This window comes from Copadichromis virginalis, linkage group LG10, assembly GCF_057382275.1.
Source record: "Copadichromis virginalis isolate Kocher_CV1m ecotype Utaka linkage group LG10, C_Virginalis_male_GT1.1, whole genome shotgun sequence".
NCBI classification, from domain to species: domain Eukaryota; kingdom Metazoa; phylum Chordata; class Actinopteri; order Cichliformes; family Cichlidae; genus Copadichromis; species Copadichromis virginalis.
Genome location: NC_140627.1, coordinates 8394713 through 8414174, shown reverse-complemented (window position 1 = coordinate 8414174; position 19462 = coordinate 8394713). Strand labels below are relative to the sequence as shown.

Here is a 19462-nt window from a genome sequence, read left to right as displayed (position 1 = left end):
CTGCTGAAGTTCACTTTACTGTGATTCATTAAAAAAAAAGAATTTTATATATCGTCACAGTCTGCAGATTATGAATAATATACTAAGTCCTTATCAATTTAAATCTTTCAGTGACTGACCTAATGGGGGTACTCTACAAAAAAAAGCTGAAGTAATGTTTTATTCACCTAAAATGTGTTACAATTTTAATGAAACCTGGTCCACTGTGTTACTGTGTGGAGGGATCAGACGGTCACATGGGGGCGCTATTGTTAAATATCAAATTGTTACAGTCCTTTGTAGGGCAGCTGTGGCTACAATGTAGCTTGCCATCACCAGTGTGTGTAAAATGCTTTGGGGTCCTTAGGGACTAAGTAAAGCGCTATACAGGCCATTTATCATTTACTGGTGACCACAGGATGAACCGTTTGGCATCAGGTATCACAACAGCAACACAAACTCAAACACAAATGAACAGCAGAGACTCTATATGTTGGGTGTTTTTTATTTCCTGTTTGCATGGCTTTAATCAGTCTGTTTCAGTCCACACAACAGCAAGATCACAAACAGTCCTCTTTCTTTACTCAAAGCTTTGGTGTGTATGTGGATTAGTATGTGCATTATTGGAGGCATTCTGCCTCCAATAATTGTCACATTTGCTGCTTTTCCATTCTGTTTCGATGTTTGAAGAGGCAGCATAAAGGGGTGTGGGGGGGGGGGGGGGGGGAGAAAAAGAAACAAGAAGCTGAGAGCTGAGCTAAGCTGCGTATTCAGATGAAGAGTGTAATTACAGCAGAAAGAGCACGCACATGGCACTGGTGCAGATACGTTTACACAGTGTGCTGTGCTGGGGTAGGCTCATTACCAGAGATGGAGTTGAGAGGGAAAAGCTAGGGCAATCCTTCGCTCTCCTCTGCTTGGCATGTGAACGAGCTCTGTTTATGAAGAGCGGTAAGCTGATGCTTTTCCTCACTACAAGCGGAATATCCCCCGTCCTTTTCCTCCTCCTCCCACACACACACATACACACATCTATTTGAATGTGTGTATGTGGAGGAGGACAGGTGGAAGGAAATGGTGCCCATTTTCTTACTACTTCTTCACCACACCGCCGTTGCTTTCGACATTGACGGGTATCGTGGTTTCTGAGTGCTCAATGGCCGGTTTGATCAAAGGAGCCTCCACGGTCAGCACGCCTTCAGGAGAAAGGGCAGAGGTCACCTTCTCAACATCAGCTGAAGGGGGGAGGCTGCGAGGGAGGAATACGACACAATTAGGTCAGAAATCAGAAGAAAACAAAACAAAACCTTGCTTCTTAGTGAGAAAAGGATCAGTGCTACAATTTAGTCAAAAACTAACAGGACCAAAGCGTTTAGTAAAACGAGTAAAGTTCAGTTGCAGCTTAGTGTGTGTTACTCTATGGCCCCTAGATGGCAGCAGAGCCCTATGAAGCTAAAGTCTACCAAGACTCAAGAAGGGATGAACCGCTTGAAGGCTGCTGCTACTTTTCAGAGCATGAAATTTAGCTATCAGCAGCCCGCCAGCCAGAACAGATCAGCCCATGAACTAAAGAGACTCACAGTATCAGAGTCACGATTTTAGAAAAATTAATCACACTTATGAATAAATCAAATCCAATTTAGAGGACGAACACCAAAGGCAATAACAGTCAGCCACAATAAAATTTGTACTTCTAAAACCTAAAGTCTTCAAGTGAGTAGTTGACATACTGCATGGGCCACATCTTCCTTAAATTAGTTTGATTAATGGCAGGAAGTGATCAAGAGTAAATCAAGATTCCTTTCTATTCTTTCTCAAGTAAAGACAAACTCACGTGTACTTCCTGGTGAAACTTCTGGACACAAAACCATGCTCATCTTTCCTCTCCTCGTGCTTACCTGTGGACACAGACAATGTACTTTAAGCTAGACTGAAAGATATTTTTGCTATAAGGAGCAGTGCAAGAAGACATCTTGTTTACCATAGTAAAATAAACCTGTTGGGCGGAACAGTGCATACAGACTTCATTCCACTAATCTAAGCCTTAATTTATGCACTCTACTTTAGCACCTAATGAAAATAATAAATTGGATTGTATAAAGTATTTCTTACTGGTGCACAGTTACTTTTATGGAGTCCAGCCATAATCTGATTTGGACTTTGTGCTTTTTCAAAGCATTTATTTATGTGATCCAGAGATTGCTCTTATGCTTAGCACAAAGACTACAGGCATCTTCCATCACCTCTGAAAGTTAATAATAAGCATTCTGTTTCTATTTTTAAAACTGGGCTGTGATAACTAAACCTGGAGATGAATGGTTGTTGAGGGGTTTTTTTTCCCCAAGTTGGTTTAGTTTATTTCTGTCTGCAGGCCTTCAAAGGTGCACACCTGTGTTGTTCTTTACTAGCATGGATGGAGGAGGTCTAAGGCAGATGAGAGTGAGTAACTGGTAGAGGGGTCCAAGGAAGAGACGTCTGTGTGTGAGGTGGAGGTGTAGTTGGAAAGGCATTCATGGCTTTTCACTTAAAGAGGCTGGACAAAGAGTACAACCGGTTTAAACAGAAACACTGTAATGTTGCTGTGCAGTAATATCTTCAGCAATATACTTCATGTAATTGTTTCCTCAAACCCATTACATGTATTCTTTATAGAACTGCCGTTCTCTGGTGGAAGAGTGACAATTGTCACTGCTGCCCTGATTTGCGTAATCAGGGCAGCAGTGATTGCAGATCAGGAACCTCAACAACGTGGGCCTGAACACCATTAACCATGTCTTAAAAAGCAACCATATGGCCATGAAGCAGCTCTACAGAGTTCCATTTCAAAGGAACTCAGAAGTTGTGAAGGAGGCCAGATGCTGTAATACCTTGTCATATCATGCAGTTAGAGTCAACTGGAGTCACTTTTCATTGTAATTTTGCTTTTACTTAGAGAAGAATGTAGCTTGAAGCTGAGGGAGCACATCATGTCTTCATTTATGCTGATGAAGTCGGCTCCTGTAAAGTCAGGAGTTGTGGAAGGAACCTCACTGGATACAGGGCCACTTTCAGAGTTCCAGGACAGAGGGGTGCCAACATACCCACGTGTGCTGCCATCTCCAATGATGGTGTCCTATGCTATATCCCCACCATTCACCCATCCAACACCGAACGACTCATAACATTCCTGAATACACTTCATGAGAGGCTGATCCAGCCTGAGGAGAGAGGGCTGTTGAGGACTGTCATGCCGCTCTTCGCCATTATCTAGGATAATGTGGCGTTGCACCAATGAGTGGTTTACAATACACCCACATATAATGATGCATTTCCTCCTAGCATGTGCCCCATTTTTTTTTGTGAATCCGTTAGAGGAGTTTATTATCACCATCCCTATGAGCAGATACCCTTTCTGAATGCAATGACTGCTGCAGCCCAAGAAATAGGTGAGAAGGACTGTCAAGGTTGGATACGACATGAAAGAAGGTTTTTTTTTTTTATGTTTGTTTTTTTTCCTCGGTGTATTGTAAGAAAGAATTTTGAGTCTGATGTGGATGAAGCCTTGTGGCCAACTCGTCAAGACAGAAGGGACTGAGTATCAATAGTGGCTGTTTCTTATACTGTAATAGATTTTATTTTGGTTTACTGTATTCATTTTGAATATATGTATTTTCTGTAATATGTACAGTATCTCAGTTTTCAGCCAGTTTGCATCAAAGCATTTTTGATTCTTGATCCCACTAAGCACTGCATTTTGTATTTTGTTGTCCGCTGCTCAGCTGGCGGGCAATGATTGATTAGAAAAGCTCATATACTTGTTTGCAAATTGTGTTGTTTTGAAGGCAAAATTAGCTTTTGGAGGCATAAACAAAATGTGTCACTTTGACCATCAGTGCGTCTGTTAGGCTTGTGTGAGTTGTCTGCTGCATGACAGCAATCAAGAAAAGCTGTAAAGCACTAAGGATATACATACATGTATTCATAGATTTCTAAAATGTTTCATAAATGATTTTTTCAGAGTTTTAATTTGCATATACAGGGAGTGCAGAATTATTAGGCAAATGAGTATTTTGTCCACATCATCCTCTTCATGCATGTTGTCTTACTCCAAGCTGTATAGGCTCGAAAGCCTACTACCTATTAAGCATATTAGGTGATGTGCATCTTTGTAATGAGAAGGGGTGTGGTCTAATGACATCAACACCCTATATCAGGTGTGCATAATTATTAGGCAACTTCCTTTCCTTTGGCAAAATGGATCAAAAGAAGGACTTGACAGGCTCAGAAAAGTCAAAAATAGTGAGATATCTTGCAGAGGGATGCAGCAGTCTCAAATTTGCAAAGCTTCTGAAGCGTGATCATCGAACAATCAAACGTTTCATTCAAAATAGTCAACAGGGTCGCAAGAAGCGTGTGGAAAAACTAAGGCGCAAAATAACTGCCCATGAACTGAGAAAAGTCAAGTGTGCAGCTGCCAAGATGCCACTTGCCACCAGTTTGGCCATATTTCAGAGCTGCAACATCACTGGAGTGCCCAAAAGCACAAGGTGTGCAATACTCAGAGACATGGCCAAGGTAAGAAAGGCTGAAAGACGACCACCACTGAACAAGACACACAAGCTGAAACGTCAAGACTGGGCCAAGAAATATCTCAAGACTGGTTTTTCTAAGGTTTTATGGACTGATGAAATGAGAGTGAGTCTTGATGGGCCAGATGGATGGGCCCGTGGCTGGATTGGTAAAGGGCAGAGAGCTCCAGTCCGACTCAGACGCCAGCAAGGTGGAGGTGGAGTACTGGTTTGGGCTGGTATCATCAAAGATGAGCTTGTGGGGCCTTTTCAGGTTGAGGATGGAGTCAAGCTCAACTCCCAGTCCTACTGCCAGTTTCTGGAAGACACCTTCTTCAAGCAGTGGTACAGGAAGAAGTCTGCATCCTTCAAGAAAAACATGATTTTCATGCAGGACAATGCTCCATCACACGCGTCCAAGTACTCCACAGCGTGGCTGGCAAGAAAGGGTATAAAAGAAGAAAAACTAATGACATGGCCACCTTGTTCACCTGATCTGAACCCCATTGAGAACCTGTGGTCCATCATCAAATGTGAGATTTACAAGGAGGGAAAACAGTACACCTCTCTGAACAGTGTCTGGGAGGCTGTGGTTGCTGCTGCACGCAATGTTGATGGTGAACAGATCAAAACACTGACAGAATCCATGGATGGCAGGCTTTTGAGTGTCCTTGCAAAGAAAGGTGGCTATATTGGTCGCTGATTTGTTTTTGTTTTGTTTTTGAATGTCAGAAATGTATATTTGTGAATGTGGAGATGTTATATTGGTTTCACTGGTAAAAATAAATAATTGAAATGGGTATATATTTGTTTTTTGTTGAGTTGCCTAATAATTATGCACAGTAATAGTCACCTGCACACACAGATATCCCCCTAAAATAGCTAAAACCAAAAACAAACTAAAAACTACTTCCAAAAACATTCAGCTTTGATATTAATGAGTTTTTTGGGTTCATTGAGAACATGGTTGTTGTGCAATAATAAAATTATTCCTCAAAAATACAACTTGCCTAATAATTCTGCACTCCCTGTATGTTATGTTAACTCTAAAACTCATGCAGTTCAGTGCTACTGAACCACACCTCACCAGACTTAATCAGCCTCTTGTATCTCAGATGCCCTGCTATGAAGTTGCTGCCCTTCATTCTGCCTCTGAATACAGTAATATGTTTGTTGTTACAACGAACCGATAAAGGTTGCGGTCCAGAGAGAGCTGTCCGCTTTTCAACTGGACCAAATTGATTGTGTAACACACACTTTTTCAACAGCTAAACGAAGGGTCATTAGTTTTGACCGACAGCTGTGGAGAGGTTGCACTTTGGTGTGTTTACAAAACTCTTCATTACACTGTTGTGTTTAAAATATCATCCTGGGTCACTGGTGATACATGGGGTGGAACATGGGGTGGCAAATTCCACTTGGATTGAATTTCGTGCTTTGTTTATCTTGGTGTTTCTGATGAGGTTCAGTCTCTGAGCTGGGAGATGTTGGGTACAGTCGGGGACTGAACACTGGACCTGGACAAGATCCAGCAGTCCTTTTAAAGTAGTGGACATACTGGCTAAGCTGCAGCTAAATCCCCAGCTCTGAGAATGGGATCCTTTGTGAAATAGCAGGCAGTGAGGCTGAGATTCACTCAGAGAAAAGAGAGCCCAGGGCTTCAGAGAACTAAGCTGCTATCTGATCAGTTCCACACTTTCTTCAGGTCTGCTTTGCTCCTGCCCGTCCTGGATGGACAGTGAGGCTGTTTTAACATTGTTTTCATGCCTGAGCGTCTTTAAAAGTCAACTCCCACATTTTGAACTGTGTCTTGTTTTGCGTCCAGTGGGCTTAGAGTCAAAACCCCCTGACCCTCCCAAGTCCCTGAACACATTACTCTATTGTCTCAATATGTTATGTAACTATGTAACCACCTCATGCTTTGTTCAGTTCTATCAGTTTTTGTTTTACAGAAGAAAAAGAGGCACTTAAGAAAACTAAAGTGAGACAGTGTGCATATCAACCAGTACAGCTGTCTAAAGTGTGTCACTCAAGGAACATCATACAGGAAAATGACACCTTAGGTTTCAGGACATAAAACACTATGCCCTTTCAATCATTCAATAAGGAGAGCGACAGAAATCAAATAAGTGCTCACCCGAGATTTCCACCACGCCATCTTTTGTCTTTACCATCAAGTCCTCAGGTGAGAAGTGGTTCACATCCAGCGATACCTTCCAGCTGTCTTGGGTCTGCTTGATCTCGGAAATGCCGCTGCTCAGCTGGCGGGACAGGGCCCGAGCCTGAGCCTGCTGAGCCATCATGTGGGTTGGATACATCAAGGGAGCATGCGGTGTCATTAGTTCTGGAGCCAGGATGGATGGCCTCAGGTACCCTGGCCAGTGGGTGCTGGGAAATGCTGCGATGTCCTCGGGCAGGGCGGGCATACCGAAGGTCTGGTCAAAGATACGGCTGCTCTGGTGCCAGTCACGAAATGGGTCCCAGCTCGGAGTGCGGAGCAAGGTGAAAGGAATACGTCTCTCAGCCATGATGATCTGGGAATTTCTTCTAAGCTTCAGAGGAGTGTTGCTGTGTGCAGATCAAGAGCCCCTTGGCCTCTCTGGAAGTGTTTTCTTAATGTGCTGTCTGCCTCTCAGCTGAGAGCTTTTATACACAATGACACCACCCCTTATCAACAGAACCCTCCCTTCAGACTCAAGCCCCATACCTCATGCCTCCAGAATGTTTTACGAAAGCACTAGAATATCTATTTATAGCGGAAGTAGCACTGGAATGGAATCCAACAGGAAGACCCTCCCATGTAACAGTTGCCCTAGGCACTGAGTGCTGTGTGTAAACCCCCTTCTCCTCTCCCTGTGCATCTCAAAGAGCCAGAAGAATCTGGGAGGCTTCTGTCCGTCTACTTACAAGCTAACATGCTATTCTTAACAACGCTATGTTGCGCTATGAACCCATTCAGCCCTGAATGAAATACATAGTAGAATATCAGTTTGGTACATGAAGCCAAATGACTTGACTGGATTAAAACTGGAGGAAAATCCACCATGTTCACACCTGCCTATTCATATTTCTTTGTCACAAAGGGGGAATTAACAAGCTGTTGTGTCTCAAGTCTTCTGTTAACCTGACAGTCTTTCATTGTTTACTGGATGTTAGTGCCGCGTGATACTGCAATTTTGGTATCAATCCAAAACCAAGTAAATACACGGCCAGTATTACTAATACTAGTACACATATTTTTAAACTATGAAGGCAGTTTATCTAGGGGGGGAGTAGTATGTCATGATTTATGACATTAATCGCCAGTTTCCAAATTCTGAATACATTTTAATGACCGCTAAATCATCATGACTTTTACTTTCCACATGAAGTAGTTGAAAGAATCCACAATGACCAGGTACTGTTTAGTCTCTATCTGGAACAGATACACAGACAGAGAAGAAGAAAAAAACTAACATAAACTGACAGTTCAGCTACAACAGTGATAGTAACTGAGAAATCTCGAGGAAGTGTTCAGACGGAAATGGAGGTTATGTTAATTTATTTGATATATATGGCAAAGTATTTCTGGAAAATATAGCTCAGGTCTCAGTGTAAGAAATCTAATCCCTCAAAGTTACAGCACAGGATGTGAGATCTGCCTCTAAAATAAGCCATATCTTCCTCTCAGCCCCAGTACTTAATAGAGAGAGGCTTCATGTTTTTGGTCAAGGTTCTCATCAGTGCCATCTGTAGGAAGATACATACACAGCACCAACAAGTTATCGCTGACTGCACCTGAAGGCAGAGAGAAGAACTCAAAAACTGGATCATTTCCCCATTTGTTTCTGTTTATTGTCAGGTATAATAACTTGTACAATACAAAGAATGATTTGTAGAATCAAAGGGGCAATGTTATACTTGGAATAAATGGTCAGGCTGCAGAGCATCACAGCTGGGATAAGTGTGGTTACACTGGAAATGCATGTCATGAGACCGGGTGAATGGTAAGGAAGACTTAGGCTGATCCCTGATTGTATCACCTGTTTGTTAACCACCCTCATGGAGGTGCAGACACAGCCTGCTGCCGTGCCTGCCAAGCCATCGCTCATTATCTTTTGTAGCCAGCAACTGGGGAGACCTCTGCTAGAATTGTATGGCCAATTATACAAGGGATTGAAATATGGAGTGACTGGAAATGTACAGTAGAGCAGAGTAATTGATTCTTCAGGCTGCTTCAGGCCGAGTCATCTTCCTCCCTCGGCACAGACAGAGCCACAGCAGCCCCGCGTTACCATGAGTCATTATATCGGCTGGGGACGCGATAATGGCAGTCATGGGAGTAACTGTGGGTGAATGCTCAGTTCAACCGACTCAAAAATCAGAGCTCCTTAAACACATAGCAGTGAATCTGTGCACTGCTTGTTGATCTGATAACAAGAAACCGATTCTGTATCATAACTTGGAGCTTTACAGTACTTTTCTCACATCTGCAGCAAACCCATCTCCAAACCATGATCCAACTGCTTCACAGCAAAATGATAAATATATTAAACAATAAATAACCTAATAAATAAATGAATAAATACAGCGAGTTTCATAAATAGCTGAGATCAACTCACAAATGTGCATGGAGACTTTTTGCAGTACGGTACCATACAGCAGCTCATGTAAATCATTACCTCATTGATCTTTGCAAAGGAGGTTCAAACTCACACACACATACACACACTCACACAGTCTCGCACATGATTAGCATAACAAACGTAATTACTTAAACAGGGAAGAGAGTAAAAGTATGTAACACATACAGCCCCCCCCCCTCCCCGTTTCATTCACCTCTGTTTGCAAAGGTCAGGGGGAAGGGGCAGGGCAGATTCACCCTGCTGGCACATCTCATTTCCATCAGGTCCCCTGATGCATCATGCTGAACATACCTATTCAAACTATATGGAATATACAGTGCATAGTTTACAAAGCCAAACTTAAGAGAGTTTACATCTGTACAGACAAATCTATGCAATACAGTTTTCTCCTAAAAAAACAAAAAAAAAGTTATTTTTATTTCTTTTCCTGATTCATCCTCTGACTTCTCTTTTGTTCTCTTTTTGTTGATCTGTGTGAACCGGAAGTCTTTGGGGCTGATGAGAGAAAAAGTGATTCTTTGAAATGTACAGTAAGCTGTGTGATTTCGATGTGTCTGCCTTCTTTTCGTCTTCTACTCAGCCCCTCTTTTCAGGATATATTTGATATATATCTATATATATATATATATACTTATAACTGTTGTTAACTGTTATTGAATGTATTTTTGGTAGCTGTGTGGAAGATGAGAAGGAAAGTGCTAACATACATTTGTTCTTTGGGCTCAGCCAATTCATTTTAGACATGTAAAAAAGAAAAAACCTTTCCTTGAATGTGTGAGAAGACATGAACAGTGACTGCCAATATCATGGTATTGTGCTATATCAAAATACATTTTCCTCTCTTTGATCCAGGCTCTGTGTTAGAGATAGAATGGTCCATGGTGAAGGAGTTTGGATCCCGGTCTGTACAGCTGTGCGGCTTCTGCTGAGGACTTGCTAAGGATACGTAATGAATCTACCGGAGTGCAGCAGGTTTAACAGCACTTCTCCTTCTTTTGTTCCCTTTTTTTTTTCTTTCCTTTTTTCTCCTTTTTTCATTCTCGTTCTGCTGGTTGCCATCAGAACCCCGGGCTGTCATAGCTGCTGCGGCTGTAATAACTGTGGTGGCTGCGGGAGCGGCTCCTGCTGCGACTCCAGCTCCGGCTTTGGCTGCGACTCCAGCTATGGCTGCGGCTCCAGCTCTGGCTCCGGCTCCGGCTCCTGCTGTGGCTCCTGCTGTGACTTCTGCTGCGGCTGTAGCTGCTGTAGCTGCGGCTGGATCGTGACGGGCTGCTGTCGTAGCTGGAAGATGAAGGACTGGGCCGGTAATATGGGATCGGCCGCTTCCGAGCACTGGAGGAGGAAGAAAAATAAGGGTTTGAACAGTTAGTCCTATGTCCTAGTCCTATTTCCTATGGTTAGAGTGTTAAATCTGATGTTAAAGCATGATTAAGGCAATCAGTGTTAGGTCTCAGAGTGGTGACGTGTAATTAGTACAGGATCTGAAAGAGAGCAGCTATGTGGGTTAAAAAGAAGCTTCTCAGCCACACACACACACACACACACACACACACACACACACACACACACACACACACACACACACACACACACACACACAAACATAGCAGAAAAATGCAAGTGTTTAGTTGAAGTTCAAGCTTAGATTGCTTTGTTAATAGCCACCCTGGAAGTACTTCCTGTAAAGTAATTAGCCGTTAGTTCCTTAAAGAACCTCATCTTCTCAGTGGAGGGCAACACCCAGAAAATAAAAATCAAGAGTCAGTGGTGCAGGGAGAGATAAACGCTATCAAGGTATCCCTGCTGCTATGAGGTGCATTTCACAAGCAGCGCTGTAGGTAACTCAACCCCAGCTTTTGTCTTCTACATTGGCTGTGGGAATCAACAGTATGAGCAATAAGGTGTGTGGGGGAAAGAGGGGGGGCTTCCACTCTAATAAACCTTGATAGCGCTTTAATCTTTGCATCCTTTGTGTTACAACATTAGTGCAGAAACACAGCAGGGTGCAGCTCTAGAGTTGGAGTGAGTTTCAGGAAAGAGATGAAGAAGCGGAAAAAGGACAGAGGAGGAAGCCTGGTTTACTCATGGGAGCTCTGATGATTTGCTGCTCAGCCAAACTTCAGAAGTCACGGTATTGGGGTCCTGCTGCACGGCAACTGTTACCGGGGTAACTAGCCGGCAGCAGTCGGGTTCAGCAGCAGCCCGTTGTCCTGGTGTCGGGACCTTTAAGGACTGAAGTGAAAGATAACAAAGTACACACATTTCACCCATGGCTATTTACACTCGAACGAGAAGGTTGCAGAGGTAACACAGGGAGAGGCTGAAACACATTTCATCTGCAGGGGGGATTTTCTTCTTCTTCCGTTTGTCTGAATAATTAACTCCACCTAAAAGCATTTCTATTGGTAACAATGAAACGATCATATGAGAATAAATTATGAAATCTAAGAAGTAAGCAGGAAACAAATATGTGGATGAGTCTAATACATGGTTTTAAAGAGACTCATCAAAATGGAATAGAACAACTGGAACAACTAACTTAACCAATGAAATCTTTTGCTCAGTTCAGTTAATTTTCATTTTACATCCTCATTCTTACATCTTATTTTATATCTCGTATTGAAGCACTTTAGTCACAAATCACTCAATATTAAAAAAAATAAGGGCAATAACTGAAACCATTTATCAATTTAAGTGACTAGCTCAGATCCTCAGATCTCATATTTACATACTTTCTGAGATGTACACTTCTATCCGTGTAATGGTATCCGTGTACCTGGGCTTCAAATAATGTGTACAGCACACAGAGTTAACTTATGGGCGACCGTGGCTCAGGGGGTTGGGAATCGCATCTGTAACTGGAAGGTTGCCGGTTTGATCCCTGGGCTCTCTGTCCTGGTCGTTGTGTCCTTGGGCAAGACACTTTACCCTACTTGCCTACTGGTGTTGGCCAGAGGGGCCGATGACGCGATATGGCAGCCTCGCTTCTGTCAGTCGGCCCCAGGGCAGCTGTGGCTACAACTGTAGCTTAGCTCCACCAGTGTGTGAATGTGAGAGTGAATGAATAGTGGTATTGTAAAGCGCTTTGGGTGCCTTGAAAAGCGCTATATAAATCCAATCCATTATTATTATGTGTAGATGATTTGCACTAAGCAAACACGTGGATTTAAGAGAGAAATTGAATAAAGGACTTTTCTTGGATCATATTTACACTGCTCACAAAAGGAAGACTTGATCATCACAGTATAACAGACAGTCAAACTTCAGCTGTCAACATGTCCAATTAGAAAGTATAAACCATGGTGAATCAATTTCACCTGCTTTGGTGTAAATAAAAGCAGCAATAAGTAGACTGGAAGGGCAACAACAAGGCAATCCCCCCCCCCCAAAAAAGGGGATAATTTTCCTATACACCAATGCTCTTTCCTTATCCCCCCCGACAGTTTTTTCTATATTTATGCTTTTTGCTACTGTCCTTGTCACTACTGGTAGCATGAGACAGTACCTGCACCTCATTGAGGTAGCATAACTTTTCAACTCCTCCAGGAAGGCATGATCATATGTGCAGCATCTCACAGTACAGTCTCAAGAGTGTGAAGGACATACAGGCCATTACACGAGGAAAGCTGGACAAGCCTGTAGAGCCAGCAGCATGACCAATACAAAATGACCTTCAGACAAAATTGTCAGAAACAGACTCTATGAGGGCGGCAAGAGGTCCTGATGTCCTTTAGTGGGACCTGTGCTCACTGTACACCATCATGCAGCTCAACTAGACTTCACCTGTAAACAGCAGAACTGGCAGGTCCTCCCACTGCTGCCCTGTTCTCGTCACAGATAAGAGCTGGTTCACACTGAATACATGTGGAAACATGAAACAGTCTGGAGTCTGTGGCAGATGTTATACATTTACAGCATCATCCAGCATGACTGGTGTGGCAGTGGGATGGTGATGGTCTGGGGATGCATATCTTTGGAGGGGTCACACAGACTTCCATGTGTTGACCCTCTACAGCCTGAACCATGAAATACTTGCCAGAAAATTCAAATTCAAGTGTTTATTGAACCTTCTAACAAATAACAAAAAATAAGATTATAATATATCATAATATAATTTATGTTTCAATTTGTGTCATTTTTGCTATATCGTGCAGTTTGTTCACAGTAACACTGTGTGTATCTGATTGTGTGTGTCAGGTTTTTAAGGTAAAAAACTAATGTATCAAATATGATCCACTTGGCGTTACAGGGTTAACCCAGTGCACCCTGACTGCTTTTAGGTACGAGGATCAAATCCTCAGATGGTGTCAGACTTTATGCTGTTCCTGGAACTTGACTTTACACAAGTTCATTGATTCAGGTGTGGGAGACACTATCCATGTCTCAGTGGGACTGTGGGCAGACATTGCCAACTGGTCATTGCAGGTTTTCATTTGTTTTCATGAACTAGACATTAACATTACTAGGCTTGATACATAAAGACTCAAACTGATATTTGGATGTTGGCAAGTCAAACCAAGGTGGAATTTACTATAAAGCAAAACAGGCAATTTCACTTGCATTTCTGCTTTTGTGTACTCACAGTTTTAGTTGTAAGTCTACACAGAGCTGTATGTATCTGGTCCCAGGTACCACCATAAGGCACATTTTTTGCAGTTTCAGTTCAATCTTTCTACTGAAATGACTCAGAAACACCATATGATTTGTAGTTTTTGTTGGTAGCATGTTTGCTTTTAATTCATACAGTATTTCAATTCTCTAGTGCTATAGTTAGGCAATAATAAAAACTTGTTTAGTGAGGGACATTGCAGTAAATGAAAGTACAAAACTATTACACATGGTATGTCATCTCTAAAGGAAATGAAACATGATGGCAGAGTAAAAACCCAAACATAAAGGACAGTGATCACTTTATGTCCCTCATGATGCCCATAGAAAGTCTGAAATAGATGTTTAAAAGCAGGAGGTAACATTTTCTGTCTACCAGAGCTCCACCCTTATAATGACTGCATCCATTTATGCCTGTGGTTTTTCATTTTTATTCCACATAAAGGATTTAATGGCTCTTAATGGGTTTCTTAAAAATTACCAGTCGTGAGTTGAAACAGAAGCAAAATCCCTTCTCTTTATTTCTTTTGCCTGCCTTTGTTGTAATTTGAAGCTATGAAAGAATGACTTTTACCCCAGCATGAGTACCGTCCTGCCAAATCATGGGACATGCTTTAAGTGTAACGCATTAAAGTGTCTCATATTTAAGAGCCACTCAGGCCTGTGAGAAAGAACAAGATACATGGCTGTGTTATTCTGGGGCTCGGTCCTTGCAGGGAAGAGCAGAAACACACACACACACAATGTGGAGGAGAAGTGTGTTTAATCATGTGGTGTTACCTGGTGATCCTGCGAGCCTCCATGAAGCTGGGTGAATCTCTTCTTCTTTTGCGGATAGGTGAGTAGCTGCGTGAACGGCGGCGAGCTCGGCTGTCGGTGTCAGAGCGGTTGGCACTCTCCCTGTCCCTGTGTGACACACAAATCAGTCACACCATCGACCAATGGGAGCATATTATAAATCTACTATACATCAGACAGCGGCTCACCTGGAGGCGTTTTGCCTATTGTGCGGGGACTTGGCCTTGCTGGGTCCTCTGTCTTTGGAAGCAGAAGGCGAGGATGAACGCCCGCTGCTCCAGGAGCTGCTGCGCTGTCGGAGGTTTGCCTTGCTCCCGACTTTGTTGGCTGACGTGTGCCCTGGAGACGCTGATGTGCTCCGGTGGCGTGCCTGACCCCGACTGGATTGGTGGTGTCTCTTGGAAGAGTGGCCACCTTTGCCCCTGGGGGAATGGGAAGTATAATCCAGCAGATGTCAAACAGTTCTCTCTCATTTGCAAAGCCAAAGCGGTGAGGTCCAGCAGTGATAAGAGCCTGAAAGTGCACAACTGCAATGGAAGGCTTACTTTCTGTGGTGACGAGAGCTCCTCCCTCTGTAAGTATGGTTGTGCTGGGAGTGGGTCGAATCACTGCTGTGAGCAGGGGAGTGGGAGCTCTTATTCTGACCTCTCTGGCCTCCTCTCCTCCCTGACGCCTTGCTCAGAGAGCTCCCTATAGCTGTGCCCCTGCCATCGACACTCCCAGTATCTTCTGCAACACACATCTTTCCCATCTGGTTCCTGATAGGGGCGCTGTGGATCTTGTGCTCTCTCAGCAGAGATGACTGGACGCTTGCAGAGCTGGCAGTCAGCATGTGGAACTTCTGTAGAGAAATGATGACCAACAAAAGGGAAAAAAAAGAAAAGAAAAAAGAAAAAAAAAGGATAAAAATAGCATCAGAGAGTTTTCAAGTTGGTAATTGAGAGCTATGGTGTACTTGCCAAAAGAAGGTAAACATCTAAAAGAAAAAGATCTAGGTTTTCTCCATATGGCTTATAGATAGTCCTCTATGGTGCAGCGCATGCAATACTTGGCATGCAAAACCATAATGAGTTGAAGAAATAATAATCGCAAAAACAAACAAAAATCTAGGAAAAGGGGGAAGAGAGGGTAGAAAAAAGAAACAAAACAAAACTGTGAACCAAATAATTTTAAGAGCAGAGGCAGAAATTAGAGAGATACAGATTTTGTAGAGTAGAAACAGAGGACTTCTTCAGTTTTTTCAGTAATGGTTAAAAAAAGAAACGAAACAGAAAGAGAAGACAACTTGACGGAACATCACAGAAATGGAAGGAACAAAATAAAGATCACAATTATTGTATCAATCGAATCAGAAAACAAATCTTCTGCTACTCAATTTTCTCTTTCTGGATTTTTTTTCCTGAAGACAATTGCTGAGATGTGAACAGCGACCCATTTTCTTTGTTTTTTTTAATGGTTACTCCCTTTAACTCCCTTCTGGTTAACATCCACTTACCAATAAAGTGGTATTCCCTCCTTTAGTAGGTAAGGTATGAAGAAAAGGGAAAAGTGGGGCAACATAAGTGCATCATTAGATTCACAAAATGCAAGAGAAAAAGACACAAAACCCTTCCCTGCCAGTGACTCATGAGACAATGCATGGAAATCAATAGAAAAGAACTGAAAAGCAAAGAGGAAAACCACAATGTGCAGGGAGTCCCTCACACAGAGAGTTAAATCCTCTGGGTCCAGTCACCTTCCTAAACATCACAGAGCAATGGGTCGGTGAGAGTTAAAGATACTTCCTTTACCTTTTTGCTCTTAGTGTGCTTTATATAATGAGACAGCCTGACATGTTTGCTAGTTAACTATCTCAGTGTTCGTGCTTGTGGACTCTTTAATGTCTTTCATACAGGACACTTACAGTTCTCACACTAGCAGAATTTTGCTATTACATGGAGTTCCAGGGAGTTGTTGCTACATTAGAGAGTGCTGTATTAATAGGCTTAAAAAACTAGACATTTTACCCAAATCAGTGATTTTTTTAGAGTCAGGAATGACCTTGAAGCTAACAAAAATTGGCAAAGCTTTAAAGGGTACAAAGCAGACAATATCATACACTTTTGTAAATCCCACAAAAAGACCAAAACAATTTTTGGTTGGGTTTTTCTGCTCATAGTTGCTTTGCATCTGCAAGCCACTTTGGGAATCAGAACAATGACATGCTGCCAAAAATAAATGAGTGTATAAGGAAATAACACCTGACTTTAGTGGTCCGGAATAAACTGCACTTAATTTATTTTAGCAGGGCAGCCAGTTCAATTGCTTCACTGGGCAATCTCTTATTTCATTGGCACCAAATGTGTGTTAACGCACGCTTAAAAATAGTTCCCATGTCATGCAACATTTACTCTGGAAATTATAATGGCCAGAAAGAATATTAGGAGAGCACTGTCCCCTACGCAGAGCCACTAGCATGGCAATAGCAGCTTCATTTACCACTTTGCTCGAGACAGAAAAATGTAAACTCTGAATTAGATATTTCCAGTTCCCAGATTCTCTGGCACACTATCAACCACCACCAACTAGTTTCAGTGTATTGTCATTAGCTAGATTGTCATGGAATTTGGTTGATAACTTGATGACAGCGATAAAGCCTAAATAAATTAAAATGCAATCCAATACTTCAGTGTACAACATTCCCGTCACCCTCAGCTGTACTTTGTGTTAAATCAGCAAACTAAGAGCTAAGTACTAAACATCAGCATCATTACTGTGAACATGTCTTCACTTCACTTTTGTGTCTAGCTTCAATGGCTTCTCTTCCCTTAACCTGGTTCTGTCAGGGGTCTCTTACTGTTAAAAGGGAGTTTTTCTTCCCTACAGTTACCAAGTGCTGCCCACAGGCATCTGATTGTTGGGGATTTCTTTTACCTTACAACATAAAGGACCTTAAGACAATTCTAACTGTTAACTAGCACCATATAAATTAAACTGATTTTTGTTGTAAAGTCTTACCAAATGAAACTGTTTGTAGAAATTGAACTATTGGGCCCCATTCATAAATTATTGCACCTTCGGTAAGAATGTATAACAGACTGGGTACAGGAATTGTATTGACAGACAGCCTGTGTTGTTTGCTTTGGTCTTTTCAGGGGATTTCATGATAAAATAAAAACTAGAGTGCTGTCATCCTTAAACAGTATGTAGAGAGAACCTCTATTTTAAGCATAGGACAAAAAAAAATAGAATTAGCATTACAGTGGGAGTTTAGGGACTAAAATTTGTGATGCACAGTAATGCACTGCTCACTGTAAGCAGGCCAGAAGGTTAATCTCCAAAAGGCGCTTTGTCTGAAAGCAAATACAGCTGGGTCTTCCGCATGCATTATCCTGTTCTGTCTGAGCTGCTATCTGAAGATACAACAAAAGCACCGTTCTCCACTAGAGAGGAGACAACTAAGCGTAATAATAGGAAAACACAACCACTTGTGCTTAAGACAGTTATTGGAAACAGTCGAGGAAATCAATATGGTGAAAATCAAAAGACGAATGTACTAATTCACCGACAAACAGAGAGATGCTGGACAAACAGGAATGCATTCTACCAGAACAGAGAGAAAAGAAAAATAAATGGACAGAAATGGACCTGGAAGATAAAGCTGGATACTGGACTTCAGGATGAAATTAAGCAGGAAAGAGAAAAACCAGAGCGCTACGTAATCCAATCTTTTAAGAGTCAAATCATAATTGATGAAGTCAAATTAATTTGGTTAAAGACCATTGGTAAACAACAGAAAGAGAGAGAGAGAGAAAGAGAGAGATTGAGAGAGAAACATTGACGTCACTCAGGCTAGGGTGCTTGTCACATTCTCATCTGCATAAAGATCACGTGCGTAGGCAAAGCATTACCTACCTTCCATTTCAATCAGTGACACGTATGCAATATCAACAAAAAACAGGAAAGAAAGAAAAAAAGGAAAAAAAGAGGAGAAAGGAATGTTCTCCGCAGCGAAAATGGGAAAAAGACAATGACCTCTTTTAGTATCAGCGCTACATATTTAGTCCAGAGACTGAGAATAAATTAAACCAAACAAAAAAAAGAAAAGAAAGAAAAATAGAGGGGGGAAAGTAAAAATCAAAATCAGATGGAATTCAAAATCAAATTCAAAACAAAGGATGAATCTATAAACTACATGATTTGCTCTGTCTTTTTCGCTTGTACAAATGCAGCCATATTTGTATCAAAACAGGGGAGGGAGGACAGAGAGGGACAGAGTTAATGTTAGTGGACATCCATGTAGAGTAGAATTGCTAAATGGAGACAGAGGAGGAGGAGAAGCAGGAGGAGGAATAGGAAGGGGGGTCATGCAGAGCTGGCGGGAAGAAAAATGGCAGGACAACGAGAGTGAGATGTGAGTCACAGAGGACACAGATGATCGGGTAGGAAAGAGGAGGAGGGGTTTAAAAAGAGTGCTGGAGGGGAGCAGTCAATGCTAAGATTGACAAACTAAAGAGTCAGCACATCTGAAAGGGACCCCAGTCACATTTTGGCCTGGGTCTTCTCCAGCAGCAGCAGCAACAGTAGGAACAGCACTGGTCTACTCTGTACTTTATTTTTGGACGTCAGCCCAGCTTTCTTCCAGGCATTCCTTTGTGTTTATCACCATAAACACAGGTACAACAAGAGGGCGCCTTAAGGAGCTTTTCTGAGCTTCTGTTTAAACTGTTAGTGTGTACAGAGAGCTTTCAATCAAAATGGCTTGAGTCCCTTTAAAAAAAATCATGTTAATTAAGGTGTAAGTTGTCCGAACTATTTTCAAAAGTCCATGTAATCGTGTTTAAAGATATCCATTAATAATGCGCAGGAAGAAATTAGCCCTTTTGGGATCGTTTCATCCACTGTGGAGGAGGCAGAAATGGATGC

The 19462-nt window shown here is 42.1% G+C and overlaps 2 protein-coding genes across 7 annotated transcripts in view; both read right to left on the bottom strand.

Annotated features, from left to right (window-relative positions):
- Positions 1-468: 468 nt before the first annotated feature.
- Positions 469-7227, bottom strand: hspb1 (heat shock protein family B (small) member 1). Its single transcript, XM_085469633.1, has 3 exons — positions 6664-7227; positions 1814-1877; positions 469-1228 (listed from the first exon to the last, which is right to left on the bottom strand). Exons 1-3 carry the CDS (start codon positions 7052-7054, stop codon positions 1072-1074), a joined length of 612 nt encoding a protein of 203 aa, XP_085325759.1. The 5' UTR covers positions 7055-7227; the 3' UTR covers positions 469-1071.
- A 1108-nt stretch (positions 7228-8335) lies between these two features.
- srrm3 (serine/arginine repetitive matrix 3) overlaps positions 8336-19462 on the bottom strand; it is a 142521-nt gene continuing 131394 nt past the window's right edge. For 5 of the 6 annotated variants that reach the window (XM_085469625.1, XM_085469631.1, XM_085469626.1 and 2 more), the window contains 4 exons: positions 15103-15398; positions 14746-14979; positions 14540-14665; positions 8336-10483 (listed from right to left, as the gene is read on the bottom strand). In XM_085469625.1, coding sequence (XP_085325751.1) covers positions 10210-10483; positions 14540-14665; positions 14746-14979; positions 15103-15398 — 930 coding nt within the window. In that variant the 3' untranslated portion in view covers positions 8336-10209. The remainder of the gene's footprint in view (positions 10484-14539; positions 14666-14745; positions 14980-15102; positions 15399-19462) is intronic. The other variant, XM_085469630.1, reaches the window with a different exon arrangement.